The 14,756-nt window shown below is 57.4% G+C and overlaps 1 protein-coding gene across 1 annotated transcript in view; it reads left to right on the forward strand.

Annotated features, from left to right (window-relative positions):
• Positions 1 to 14,756, forward strand: part of CDH4 (cadherin 4) — a 91,374-nt gene that overhangs the window by 39,015 nt on the left and 37,603 nt on the right. The window contains exons 3-4 of the mRNA XM_087819327.1: positions 9,426 to 9,581; positions 11,079 to 11,223. Coding sequence (XP_087675453.1) covers positions 9,426 to 9,581; positions 11,079 to 11,223 — 301 coding nt within the window. The remainder of the gene's footprint in view (positions 1 to 9,425; positions 9,582 to 11,078; positions 11,224 to 14,756) is intronic.

Raw genomic sequence — 14,756 nt, forward strand, 5'->3', positions numbered from 1 at the left:
CAGACAGTCATTGCGACAGGTCACGGGCCCTGTACCTCGAGGCAGGGCCAGCTTGGGAGCCCCTGGCCTAGACAGGAGTGGCTGGAACCTGCCTGCGTCCCTGGCCACCTCTATTCAGGAGGAGTGGGGGACCTCCTCGCCCACTCTCAGTCTCCTGGGTGGAGTGGGTGGTTTCTGCTGCCATCCCAGGGCTGGCCAGTCTGCCCGTTCCAGTCTGCAGTCATGGCAGCTGGACAGAGCTGTTGGGAGTCACACATCTCTCCTGAGACAGCACAGAGCTTCAGAACCGGGCTCTGTGAAGACCTCTGGGTTCTTGTGAGCTGGGCAATCTCGGGTGAGTGACTTAACCTCTCTGTGCCTCAGTCTCCTTGTCTGTAATGGGGGGAGGGCCATGTATTAATGGCACTGCTGATAGAGTTGTTGTGGCAAGAAAATGAATCTGTGTGTGTAATGTGCCTCTGATAATGCGTCGCACTGTGGACTAGTTATGGGAGCATCTGCCGTCGTTACCATGGTTAACTTCCACCCCCTCTGCTTCTGCACCACCAATAAACTCAGCCCTGGTTTATTGACAAAGCTCAGGACTCAGCGCACTGCTGACTCAGTCAGTGCTCGGCCCCCAACTCAGAGCACTCAGCTCCCATTTATTGAAAAAGGTCCCTGCTCGGCCCTCAGTACTGACTAAGCACAATGCTCAGTACTAAGTGCAGTTCTCAGTGCTGAATAATCAGAGTGCTCAGCCCTCGGCACTGAATGCATGAAGGGCCGTCTCTCACAGCCTCTCGACAACAACCCTGCAAGGCTGGTGTAAGAATCCTGTTTTGGACAAGGCAATAAACCAGTGACTCGGCCAGGGGCTCGGCCAGGTGGAGAGCTAGAGGAGGTGAGCGTCCTATCCTGTGTCCCTGCGGAGCCCTTCCCTCCCGGGTGACCAAGGAGAGGAGGCAACTTTTGTTCTGAACAGAATCGCTGTCATTGGCCCAGCTTGGGTGACTTGCCCCTCCCTGAGCCGATCGCAGGGCCAGGGCAGGTGCCCCTGGAGCCCATAGCGGGTCCTCCCTCTGTGCATACAGAGTAGGTGGGCACATTTCCAAGGGTTAGCAGAGGCGGGCTCCGTGGAGACGCCAGGGCTAGTGGCTGCCTTGCTGCCCCATCTTGGCCTGTGTCCAGCCTCCTCCCAACTCGCTGTCCCACAAATGCCCCTTGGTCCCTGCCCATCCCCCCCACTGTTCCTTTTCATGGCCTGGGGCTGGCCTCCACCCTGGGCTGGGACCTGCCCCCTTGGGCCCCCATCTGTCTCTCCCTAGCCCCGGCCTCCATCCCCCCACCCTGCCCCATGCTTCTTTGGGTCCTGTCCAGGTCACCCTTATCCCAACCGGGCAGCACATGAACCAGAGACCGTGTGGGCAGGGCCTTCCAGAAACAGGCAGGGAGCATGCATTAAGTACTGACAAAGCCGACTTTCTGACCAGAGCCTCGGCTCTTCCCTTGAGGACCAGACATGACAACAGGCAGGGCCCGGACGACAAATCTGAGGCTGACCGCTCGGCCCACAAGCTGTCTTGTCTTGTCACGCGTCCCACGGACTCCTGCCAAAGCCGGGCTGAGGCAACAAGCCCCGAGCCGAATCGTCTCCCACGGGCTCGGCCGTGCGCCTCGGCTCCCTGACAGGCAGGCAGGCCCCTAGCCCAAGGCCTTGGGAGGAAGAGGGGCCTCCGCTCCGGCTCCTGTGCGCACGGCCCTTATTAGCCGTCAAGTTGAAGCAGCAGCTCTTTGGGGGCCGCCGATCTGCCCGGACTGTCCGCCCCTCGAGGATGCTGTCCAGCGCTGGCGGTCGGCTGGCACCGCTCGAGGCCTGGGGCCGGGTGAGTCACACTGGACCCTTTCCTGCGGCTGTCGGTGAGCCCCGACCCCTTCGAGACAGCCGTCCATCTTCCCCTGCTCTGCGTCAGGCTGCTGGCTCACAGCTGGACACCTCTGGGGAGAGTAACCACGGCACAGGGGGAGATGCTAGGTAGCACCCGGTGCTGGCCCACAAAAGCTGGCTTCCTCGCCCCCAGGCTCACCTCTCTCTGGTGCAGTTCACACGCCTGGGCCCCCTTCCCGGCGACGAGGCTGAGGCTGGCCAGGCTAAGACCTCTCCCTCCCTCCTCCCCTGCCCCGGGGCTCTGCCCAGTCAACCACTGGCACAAGAACCCCTGTCTCGGGTTTTGCTTGTAGGAACCACCCCAACACCGGGATCAAGAGGGCAGAATGGGCTTCTGCGGTGGTGGTCTGGTGGCACTTGCCTGCCCAGGCCCTGTTCCGGGCTCCTCACGCTACACCTGGGTCAGGGGGAGGTTTGACTTAGTGGGGGGGAACAAGTCCAGCCGCGCCAAGCAGAAAGGGCCCTGCCAGGAGCATCCTGGGTGCCCACAGGCTGGAAGGAAAGGCTGGCCAGCCGGGCGCCCCAGGGCTCTGGGTCTTGGCAGGGAGATGGCAGTGCACTGGCAGGGCTCCAGCATGCCTCTCCCCTCATTCATTTTTGACTCAAGATCCACATTTGAAAGAGAGAAGCCTGTTGTTCCAGTGTGACTCCTGGGCCTGCCTGTTGGCTAGGGGAGGGTGGGGTGTCTTGCCTGACTGTTTCCCCGCACCACTCACAATGCAAGAACAATGATCCCCAGGAGGAAATCAGGCCTCTGTCACCAGGAGAGCCAGGGAAGGCCACTGCAGCCACTTGGGCCATTCCCACAGTCAGCTGTGACGTCTTCTGTATCCCACACTGACAGTCCAGCAGCTGCCTGTCTTCATTTGGTACAACCTGAGGGGCATTTCTGAGAAGCATCTAATTCACTCTCTTCCACGCAGCGAATTTCATAAGAACATATTCGTGGCTTCATTAGTACTCATGTGACTGAGGATTTTTCATGATTTATAAAACACAAAGTAATTGTGAATGGTGATGTGTAATAGTGTCCGTGTGATGACACAGATGCCTTTTCCAGGCAACCCTGGGCTTTTCTGCTCATTACGAGACCCTCATTGAAAGTCATCAAAGGCTAAACACCATCGTGCGTGGAAAGGGCTTCATAAAACACCCGAAATGCAAACATCTCCAGCCTCTTGAAGAGATGCTCAAGAATCAAGGCAGAGCTGGGGGTAAGAGCCTAAGACTCCTGCAGCACCCCACGCCCTGCATGGTCCGTTAACTTAGTGAGAACGGTTTTCCCGCAGCTGAACGTTGACCCCACCCAGGGCCTTGACAGAGGGCTTTTGAATTAAACTTGCAGGAAGCTGAAAGAGGTCCACGTGAGACCTGCTGACAGTTCCGTGATCGCTTTCACGGGCCAGTAAAGTGAAGCTCCTGTCCCGGACCTTGGAGCCACAGTGGCAATTTAGAACCTGGAGCTTCAGCAGCCCGGGCAACCGCAGTTGCAGGCACAGAGCAGGCTGGAGCGACAGTGATGACCGGGGCTGGAGACTCCGGCTGAGAGGCAAGTGGCCCTGGGAGACCTCCTGGGCTCAGCATCCGTCAGCCTCAGCCTCCTCAGCTCCCCTTTCTACTTTTAGAGGCTTCTTAGGAAGGTGGCGTGACCAAGATAGGACCTGGGTCTCCAATTACTGGTGAAACTTGTCCAACCCCTTCACCTCTCGGGGCCTCAGTCTCCCTATCTGGAGAATGGGCTGGAGGAGATGGTCGGTGGGGCTGACACTCTGGGATCCTTCTTGAATGGTCCCTGAAGCAGTTCCAAGGGTAGGGACGAGAGTCCTGGCTGTCCTCTTCAGAGGGGCCTCCACTTACTGCTCCCTGCACACCAAGCTGGGTAAGCCTGCCTGGAGAGGGGACCACGCCTCACTTCTCCCCCGGGCCCTCTCCCTTCCTGTCTCTTCTCCCTCCCCGTTTCCCTATTCATTTTCTTTTACCCTCACACAGTGACCACGGTGAGTCCCAGGACCTGAAGAGTGGCCCGATCTTTGCCCTGCCCACCCAGCCCCAACTGACACCCCTCTGGTCTCCCTCCCACAGTTCTCTCAGTGAAGGCCTCCTCCTCCTGGAAGCCCTCCTTGTCTGCCAGTCTACTTGTCTGTCCGCCCCTCCACCAGGAAGTGTGTCCCTGTTTCATCTGCTCATCCAAAAATTATTGAGCACTTACTGTGTGCATGGTGCCAGGCCTGGCAGTGCCATCCTTGGGGACCGAGACGGCTGTGTTTGTGTTCCTAAGGCCCAGAAATGGGTGCAGAGCACCACTGGTGCTCAAAATCGGCAGGCAGGCGGGCGCGCGGTCATGCAATGCAGACGGAGGAGTAGGCAAGCAGGCCTGAGAAACCCTGACTCTCCGCATGAAAATCTTGCCGACCTGCATGGAGGGCTCACAGCTGGCTGGCTGAGGCTACAGCAACCTGCAGGTGCATTTCGGTGAAATAGTCTCTCGCCTCTGTGTTTGGCTGAGTGAAATTTTGGAAGAAAATTCTCTCCCTTGGCCACCACAGTCATGGCCAATTGCAAACCGGCCACCTGCGTCCTGGCTGAGGGAGGCATTGCTGAAATGCCCCGGGGAGCTTGGGGTGGGGGCAACGCCTGCAGCCGAGTCCCCTCCGGCAGGCTGAGTCCCGTGGGACTGTCTCCCGAGGGCATCCTCTCCTTTGATGCTTTGGGGATGAATCTCTGAGGTGTTTGCAATTCAAAACCACACATGGTGAGTTTTCTCCAGTTTCAAGTTCATTTGAAATTAGGCAAATATTCCTCCTTGGGGAGGATCCTGCCAGAATCCCTCCGTCCAGCCCACCCTTCCCGAGAGCGAGAGCCTGCTTTCCCCACGGAAGTCCCCAGGGACCGGAGCCGCGGCACCACAAGTTATTCTAACGCAGACATCCCTTTAAACTAAACTTTTACCATCTGTTGTGTCCTTTAGTAACAAACGCAAAGGAGCATAATTCTGGGTGGCACCCTAAGGTGGGCGGCTCACAGCCGGGCGAGGCTCCTCACTTCCAGACGCACATCAGGGGGGCTGCTGTCCCCTGACCCCCAGCCGAGCCGGGAGCTCGGGCCAGGCTCTCTCTTCGCCGTGAACCGTGCGAGGGCTCGGAGCCCGAGCCGGGCCGCGCCGTCTCAGAAGGCACCTGGAGAATTAGGCAAATGCGGCCGGTGGTCAAAATGTAATGAGATTTCTCTGCAAAAAATAAAATCTCTTAAATACACGGTGGGTTCTTTTCAGCAGTTTTCTAATTAAATTTCCCCGTGAAAGTCGGGCAGCCTGGCCCAGAGAGTGCAGCAGAGGCTGCTGGGCGAGTCGCACCGCCGGCCGGGTGCTGGAGACCCCCGCAGCCCTCGGTCCCCGGACGCTGCCCCAGCTCACACGCCTCCTCCTTCCAGTCCAAGGCTGCCAACGATACTTGAGGGCCTACTGTGTGCTCCAAGGCCCTGCTTTTTTTTTAACCTTCACCGGAGGATATTTTTTCCATTGCTTTTCAGAGGAGGGGAAGGGTAGAGAAAAGAGAAACATCGATGCGAAAGAGACACACTGATTGGTTGCACTGGGGATCGAGCCTGCAACAGAGGTACATGCCCTTGGCCAGAATCGAACCTGGGACCTTTCAGTATGCAGGCCGATGCTCTAACCACTGAGCCAAATCGGTTAGGGCCCAAGTGCCCTGCTCTTAACCTGCAGTCAGAGGAAGCCTCCCCCGAATTTGCCAACCGTCTAGAACCTTCTGCACTCCTGGGAGACAAAGCTGGTTCCTCATAAGCAGCAAGCCTTGACCATTTTAGGTTAATCGCTCAGTTCCCTTCTCTCCTCAACAGAGTTTGTTCTCTTTTAAGCCGTTCAGTGAGGAACAATCTTAGCCCAGGAGGCTGAGGAGGGGCTTTCCTCTCTCTAATTTAGACCTGCAGCTTTTGCCCCGTTTCCCTGGTGACCAAATCTTGGCGCAAACTCTCTATGGGTGGAGCAGAGGTAGATCTCAGCCATGGAGAACCACCTTGCTGGGCACCAGCCCCCTAGGAATGGAGCCAGGTCCCCAGAAAGAAATCTCCATGAGTCCCCGCTTGGCTGCCTGGCCAGGGCTGGTCAGGGTGGCTGTTCTGTCTGAAGGACGTTACCTGGTAGTCAGCAGGGAGACGAGAGATGAAGAGCGGGTGGAGCCTTGTCCTGGGAGGCCAGGACCCAGCCTGTCACCTCCAGTACGAGGAGGCAGGGATGGCTCTGCTGACATGAGCGAAGCAAAGTTCTAGGGCTTCTGGGGTTTGAGGGGACAGCACCGGAGTGGCATCTGTCCCCAGACCCAGGCCTGAGGCCTAGTTTGATGTGGGCCACTCAGGACAGAGCCAGGGAGAGCCCTGCCTGACCGAGGAGAGTGAGGCAGTCAGAGAGGGGAACCCAGAGCAAAGATGCTCTTTGCAGAATGTGTGTGAGTGTGTGCGCATGTGAATGAGTGTGTATACATGTGTGAGTACATGTGTGAGTATGTGTGCACATGAGCATGTGTGTGTGTACAAGTGAATGTATATGTGTGTGCACATGTGAGTGCACACGAAAGTATGTGTATGTGTGTACATGTGAGTGTGTGTGCACGTGGGTGTGTGTGCACATGAGTGTATACATTGAGTGTGTGTGCACATGATTGTGTGCTTCTTCTCCAAAGGCTGCCACCCAGCACCTGAGCAGCCACAGGCTTGCACTGATCTACACAAGGCCTCTGTAGTGAAAGCCTTACTTCCTCTGACCATTAGGCAAAGGGCGCTCTCGCGCAGGCAGGCCACTGTTAGACAATCAGTGATGGCTTGTGTCCTTGCCCCCAACTGGTGCTCTCAGTGGGGGGGACTCCAGTTATGTGCATAAGTGCAGCAAGAACAGTGCTGGCCAGACAGGGCTGTTTGGAATTGCTTTGTGGAGCATCTAACCAGGACTCTCGGGTTGCACGGTGCCTGTGCCCTTCAGGTGTGACCAGGTCTTGTAGTTGACTGTTGAGTCCCACCTGCTGTATCTCAGTCTTGACCACCAGGCCCACATCTGTGCATGGTGTTGGCTTGCACGTGTTGTACTTTGTGTTCGCAGCGTCCAGGGAGGACAGGGGAAACCAGGTGGGTGGTGTTCCCCTTGAGCACTCTGCTCTGGAAAGCTTTCAGGAGACTCCTGGGGACGCTCGCCTGACCCTGGAGCGCTTCTCGGAGGAATCTCCCGAAGAAATAGTGGTCTCTTCAGGTTTGCTGTCTCTTTGAGTCAAGTTCTCAAAAAAATCAGTTTTATTAAGATTTCCAGCCCAGCCAGGCGTGGCTCAGCGGTTGAGCGTCCACCTAGGATCCAGGCGATCGGGGTTCGATTCCCGGTCAGGGCACATGCCCGGGTTGTGGGCTTGATCAATGACTCTCTCATCATTGATGTTTCTATCTCTCTCTCCCTCTCCTTTCCTCTCTCTGAAATCAATAAAGATATATTAAAAAAAAAAAATTTCCAACTGAGTTACCAAGAAATAAATAAAATAGCCCTGGCCAGGTGGCTCAGTTGGTCGAGCATCGTCCCAGGCACCAAAAAGTCGCCGGTTCGATTCCTGGTCAGGGTGCATACAGGAGGCAACCGGTCGATGTTTCTCTCTCACATCAGTTTTTCTCTGTCTCTCTCCCTCTTCCTCTCTCTCTAAAATCAGTAAAAACATATTTTTTAATAAAAGAATAAAATGTTAAGAAACCTCTGTGTTCTTGAGGGTTTCCCCCTACATACAGCTTTTAAATCTATTTATCAGTTCTCCTGTTTTCTGTTTTGACTCAGGGGTTTCTGCGTTTGTCTTTGTTGGCTGCCTGCCTGTCCTCTGCTTTCACCCCTCTCCCTCTGGAGCCCAGCGCTCAGCTCGCTCACTCTAATTCTGTCTCTGCCGTCAAGCATGTCCAGTTAAGGGTTTGCTGTGGCTCAGCCTCTGGCCCAGTTCCTTGGGTTTCGCTACGTAGTCATCTCTTTGTCCTTACAATATTTAAACGGCCTCTACGGGCAGCTTTGATTCCTACATAACCTCATGGTTATTTCAGAATGTTTTTTAAATTCCTGAAAGTCTTTAAGTGGCAGCATTAAATTTTAATTGCATTATTCCAATAAGAGGTCCTGCTCGATTCTGCTTAGTGGAAATTTTTTGAGGTTTGCACTGTGGTCCATCATGGTCCCTGGGTGTTGATTTAAAGTGATGTCTTCTGCCCGGCGGGGCGTGGCTCAGCAGTTGAGCGTCGACCTAGGATCCAGGCGATCGGGGTTCGATTCCCGGTCAGGGTACATGCCCAGGTTGAGGCCTGCAGCCGATCAATGACTCTCTCATCATTGATGTTTCTATCTCTCTCTCTCCCTCTTTTTCCCTTCTCTGAAATCAATAAAGATATATTTTTTAAAAATAATAATAAAATTAAAAAAAATAAAGTGATGTCTTCTAAAGGCGTGTTCCCAGTGAGCGCCCGTCAGTGAAACTGGCCACTGCGGTCATTCCTTCCCATTCTCCGCAGCTCCCTTACACTTCCCCGTGCTCAGGGAGGCTGGTGACCTTCCACGGCGCCCATGACTGCGTTTCCCTCCTTCGCCCCTGACCATCGAGAGCTCCAGCTTCCTCCAGACCAAAGGCGTGGGTCTTTGCTCCACTGGTGTCCTCTCTGCTCCCCAAGGACTTACACTCACCTAATTATCTGGGTGACAGTAAAATTATGTCTGGCGTAACGCCTCCCACTCACCCCCACCCCACAAGGCAGACTCTGGGGTCCTCTCTGCTCCTGAGGTTTTCTCCGAGAGTCTGTCTTTGCCAAGTCGCCTGGGATTTGGGAGCCAGATCACTATTATTAAGTTGTTTTTTCAACAATATGCAGTCTTTGTGAAAGTATATTGATGTCTGTGTTTGGCTCTGTAACCATGTTGACAACTTTCAGTGTCAAATTTCTGTGTCTAAACAGGGTCCATGTCATGCCGGTCAGTGCCCCGGGCTTGAGCCCTCACCGTGGGTCCCCTTTCGGGGACTGACACACCTTCCAGGGCCTCTGTCCAGGAGCAGGGAGACAGGATGTTTTCTTGGTCCTTGTGCGTCCAGACATGTCCGTTCTCTTCCTGTGCAGATGAGAACTCGGGGCATAAATGTGCTGGGTCCCCACTTTCTCCCCTCAGAGCTCCATGGAGGCTGCTGTTTGCTCGCCATGGTCCTTTCTGAGGTCTGATGGTGGACGTTAGGAGCATCTGCGTCAGGGCCTTGACTTCGTCTCAGCAGAGTCCTGTGTCCCACGCTCCTGAGGACTTGTGCATGTGGTGTCCTGTCCCTCCCTGTCACCTGGGGCGCTCAGCACCTCAGGCACTGGCGGCCCCTCGGAGATGGGCCGCGTGGATGGAGGACTGGCTGAGGCCCCAGGTTGCGGGAAGGAAGGGGGTGTGTGCAACGAGGAAGCGCGGCCGCTCCTGCAGCTGACTGTCCTCTGCCCCCTCCAGATCCGGTCCGACAAAGACAATGACATCCCCATCCGGTACAGCATCACGGGCGTGGGTGCCGACCAGCCGCCCATGGAGGTCTTCAGCATCGACTCCATGTCGGGCCGCATGTACGTCACCCGGCCCATGGACCGGGAGGAGCGGGCCTCCTACCACGTGAGTGTCCACCAGGGGCCCCCCGTGCAGGGGGCTCACAGCTGAGCCTGCGCGGAGCCCCGTGGGGCCGGCACCACCCCGGCTCCTCACTCGGGTGGGGGGAGGGGGGACTTGCGCCTGTACCTTCTCCCAGGGGAGGGGGCGCAGGAGAGCGGCCGGTCTAAGAGGCCACAGCCCACGTGGTCACCCAGGTGCTCTGGGTCCCCGGTGGGGTCACGTGGCAGCTGCGGCCCACGGGCTCCAGCCCTGGAACAGGCCCTGCAGCCTCCTGCCTCCTGCGGGGGGGGTCGCGAGGAAATGGAGGCACAGGGCTCCCTTGAAGGCCGTCCCCTCCTTTCCTCTGGGCCCCGCTGAAGCTGCTGTGCCGGCCGAGCGGAGGCCGGGGCACGGCGGGGGCACTGGCCGCTCGCTCGTGCTCTGCTCACGGCCGCTGGATGAGGGTCGGCATCAGCTGGACGCGCAGGGCTGCAGCCCGAGGTCAGGGCGGAGCCCACCCCTCGCCGGGGGGACCTGGGCTCTCTGCCTCTCTGGCCTCGCTCTCGCTCTCCCGGGGCACAGGCCCTTCTAGAACATACCGTATTGTTCCGGGTCTGCAGGGACACTCAGCCAGTGGCTGGGCCCCGTGAGCATCTACTGAATGCGTCAGAAGGAAGAGGGAGGGGGAAAGGCCTGCCCCCTCTGTGGGCGACTCCAGGTCTCTGCACAGCCCCCCCCCCCAGCATCACCTCCCTCAGCTAATGGCCAGGTGCCCCCAGCCCTGTGGTCTCCGCCCTGGATTAGCAGGTCACCTCCAGCCTCCTGGGCATCCATCGGAGAGCTCTGGCTCCACACGGGCCCCAGGAGGAGGCCACTTGCTGATCAGGTTCACCTTGTTCGAGATTAGATGCAACCATTTGTTTTTCACGGCCGTGGCTGCAGAGAAAGCTCCCTCCTCCTGGGCCCAGGCAGCCTCCCTCTCCCCGCCAGGCCTGACTGCGGTTCTTACATTTCTGGCTGGAACTCGTGGTGGACCCCAGGTTAGCCTTAGCCCCGGTCTAAGTTCAAAACTCCCCACAGTCTGGGTCTCCCCAGGCCTGACCTCTCAGAACAGGAGCTAAGCCCCAACCCCAGACTGGTCCACCGGCTTCCCTGTGGCCACTGTAGGTGGACGTGCACTTGGCCATCGGGGGTGCAGGGACCGTCTGTGCAGGCTCGGGCGCCCCGGGTGGGCCTCAGCATCGGGCCTCCGGTCAGCCCCCAGCACGCCACCCATTTCACCCTCTCTTGACCTCCCCCGTTTCCACAGAGGAGGAAACTGAGACTCAGAGAAGCTTTGTAATGTGTCCCAACCCCTCATGTTCCCCACCCAGCCTGTCCCTTGGGGGTCCAGAGCTGTTATGTCACCCCCGCCCCAATGTCTCAGGTCTGAGGGAACTTGTTGCCTTGGCTCCCCGAGGCAGCTGGTCAGGAGTGTCCCCTGGAGGTGGCACCGGCCTGACTCTGCCTGTTGCTTTCCAGCTCCGAGCCCACGCCGTGGACATGAACGGCAACAAGGTGGAGAACCCCATCGACCTGTACATTTACGTCATCGACATGAACGACAACCGGCCTGAGTTCCTCAACCAGGTGTACAACGGCTCCGTGGACGAGGGCTCCAAGCCGGGTGAGCCCAGCCCCTCGGCCCCTCCACCAAGGGCTCATTTAGCGGGTGTTTACTAAGCACCCTCCTCGTGCAGATGCTGTGCTGGGAGGTGGGGCCTTCACAGTCCAGACAGTGACGTGGAGGAGAGATGAGCTGAACCAAGGGCATGGAGCTGTGGGGATGAGGCTCAGATGGGAACCCCGTAAGTCAGGGAGAGCCCCTCCTCAGAGGGGACATGTAGACTGAGAGCTGAAATGTAAGAAGGATCAGGGCTCAGAGAAGGGGGGCTGGAGAAGGAGAAGGCACATGCAAAGGTCCTGGGGCCAGAGATGAGGTGAGGAGAAGTCCTGCTACTCAAAATCTCCTGGACCACACCTCGGGTTTTATTCCAAGCACCACAGGGAGCCCGTGAGAGGCCAGACCCCCCAGCCCAGAGAGGTGAGCCCGTGTGCCCAAGGCCCTCGAGTCCCCTCAGAGCTGACCCAAGAGCCCATCTTCTTACTAATTTCACCCAGCATCAGTGATGACATACTTTTTCATGTGCCAGGGCTCAAGCTAAGCATGTGACATGTGTGGTCTCTGGATCCCATAACTACCAAGAAGTGGGGCTCTTCCTCTCCCCTTTAGCAAAGATGAGACTCAAGGCCCAAGGAGCTGGAATGAGCAGCCCAGACCCCTTGGTGTGGATATGGGTGTGAATCCCCAGCCGATGCTGGAACTTTGGCCCCGGACCAGCAGCATCATCCGGGGGCAGGTTACAGCCACACCCATCGATTCAGACTCCCCAGGTGGGACCCCAGTCTGGGCAGACGGGCCAGGTAATTTCTGCAGGTGCCAAGTTTGAGCAGCTGTCTCTTGATGGGGAGGGGCCGGTTGTCCTTGGGACAAATGTCCAGATGGGTGGGACTGGGAGCTGAGCCACGTGCCACCGATGAGGCCTCAGGGGGCTGCTGGAAGCACTAAGATACAGGCCATGAGGTTCACTTGAAGTTCAGACAAACAGCAAGTCCTTTCCCATGGACGTGGCCCCCACACAACACCTGGAACCTGACTGTGGCAAAGCCACAGTCCTTGCTGGCTCCTTGGCGGTCCAGTGAGGGCCTGTCCCAGGAGGGCTTCGGGGCTCAGGCCTGCGGCGCAGGGCAGACAGAGGCCAGAGGAGCAGGACAGGGGGCCCAGGCCGGCCCCCGCGGAGGGGTCAGCCACGTCCCCATCTAGGGCAGCGAGGACAAACATTTATCATCACTTCGCTGCCAGAGGCGGTTGTCACAGCTCCGTCTCGGGGCTGCCATTTCAACAAGGTGAATTGTGTTCTCGATTGATTGTCTCAGGATCCTGAGGCAAGGCCAGCCTGGTGTCAGCAAAGGGAACAGGATGTGACATTATTTCTGCCAGGACCTTGGATGGCTGGTCCCCGCGGTCCCTCCAGGGGCAGGGGCAGGTGGTGGGTGGGCAAATTAGCTGCAAGCAAAGAAAACAAATGAGGGCTGCCAGCAGCCACCTCTCTAGGGGGGTGAGGAGTGGGCGTCCGACTAGGGGTACTCCCGTGTCAGCAGGCATGGCAGGGCCCAGGACACTCCATGAAGGTGCCTGGGTTTTCCAACACAAATCAAACCTCCCTTGTCTCATTTTAAAACAAATCGATGGAGAAAGCCTTCCCTGTCGTGTCTCTGTCTCGCTCATTAGGCTGACAGAGGCAGCACGCTTCTGTCTCTCCCGAAAGTCCTGATAAGCCCTAAGCCTAGAGGTGGAGGGACGCCCACGCCCTGGCCCCCGGCCATTGGCACGCTGGCAGGGGGCTGGGAGGTGGCGTCCATCCCGAGGTGGGCCCTGCTTTCCCACTCATTCCTGTGCCCTCTGGGACTGTGTTGGGCCTAATGTGACTGACATTTGGAGCCTGTGGGGGACCCCAGAGTCTGGGTCTGGTCTCAGAGCCGCCCAGAGAGGGGAGCACTGATGCCTCCCCTTTGTGCCATGCTGCCTCGGACCCAGCTCGACGTCCTCACTCACCTGGCCAAGGGCAAGGGGCGGATGTCCAAACGGGGCCCAGCGGCGTCCTGGAGGCAGGAGACTCCCAAGGCCTGGGAACAGCCTCCTCGGTTTCTTCCCTCGTGACCTAAATTCCAATAACAGGCTTACCCAGGCCTGTGTGCAATAAAGAGAAGCACCCCAGAAACGAGCCGCGGCGCTGGGGCCACGGGCTCCCGGAGGCCTCAGGTGTGCGTTCTGACAGAAAACAGGGGAAGGCGTCCAATGTGGACCCAGTTCGAGAAGAGCCGTCTAAGGTTTGTCTCCTCTGGGGACATTAGCCTACGGGGGGCTGGGATCACCCCACATTCTTTCCCAGACCCAGTCCCCTCTCAGTTTTCCAAAATCCTCTTTGGTGCAGCTGGATCAGACAGACTCAGAGGGTGCGGAAGGCCCGGGACGGCCCTGCCCCTTTCTTGGACCAACGTGCTTTGTGATCTGAGGTCAGGAGCACCCTCCCCTCTGATTACAGCCCTCAGCTCTCTCCAGCAAACAGGGATCCGAGACCCACCTGAGCGGCCCCTGGAAAAGGGATCACATTGGCTCGTGTACCTGGGAAGACCAGAGGTGGGTGGAGTGTGGGGCACGGAGACACCAGGGCTCGGATGGAATTGTCTGGGGCACTGGCCACCGTTTGTCTCCTCTCGGGTAGGCTCCCTCTTCCTGAAGCCTCAAACCTTTGCAAAATAACCTTTGGGCTGGGCCTGGGGCAACATTGTATCCCCAACTACTGTTTGCAAAGATAACAAGAAAACACACATTGTGACTCCCAGGCTGAGAATTAAAACGCTGTTTAGAATCAGCGTCACTGTGTTACCGAGTCGGCACCAACAGCAGCGCCTTCCTGCCGTGGGTGGAGTTGTCCTTCCCTGTCCCATGAGTACCCATCACCTTTGTCTCCTCATGGGAAATATCTGGGCTTCTGCCTGATTAATGATTTCAGAATAGCTATTCTTATTGATCTCAAATAAATGCCTGTTGCCTCTCACTTTGAAAGGCCTTTATTTTTAGGCGAACACTGAGTACGTGGTGATGCCTACTACCTGACGCGCCTGGCGAGGCTCAGCCCTCGGTTCTGCGAGGCAGTGGGGTCTACGGGGCCTCCAGGAGGGTCCACTCCTGTGGGGAAGGAGGCGGGCATCCGCCAGGCCCGCAGCCAGACTGTAGCATCGGCAACTGGCTGGGCGGTCATCCTGGCAACACCCTGAGTCACACACTCCCTGCCACACTGCCCAGTAGCTGCTTTCCCGAAAATGAGCTCCCAGGGCTCAGGAGGAGCCTCAAGGCAACATCCGCACAAGCGGACCAGCCCCCCTCTCTGCACCAGCCACACCCTCCAACCCTTCTCTGGCTAAAAGTCCAAATTGCTGTCTCCACCACCTTGCCCAGCCCAGCCCAGACCAGTTTCTCTAACTTCCCAATAAAACTTCGTATTATTTTTTTTAAGGCCCTCAGGGGAATTCCTGCTTCCCTCACCCCTTATAACTGTCTGAGGGCATGAATTATAAGTTTTTGAATCAATTTTA

Source organism: Miniopterus natalensis, chromosome 7 (assembly GCF_054644295.1).
Source record: "Miniopterus natalensis isolate mMinNat1 chromosome 7, mMinNat1.hap1, whole genome shotgun sequence".
In the NCBI taxonomy this organism is placed as follows: Eukaryota; Metazoa; Chordata; class Mammalia; order Chiroptera; family Miniopteridae; genus Miniopterus; species Miniopterus natalensis.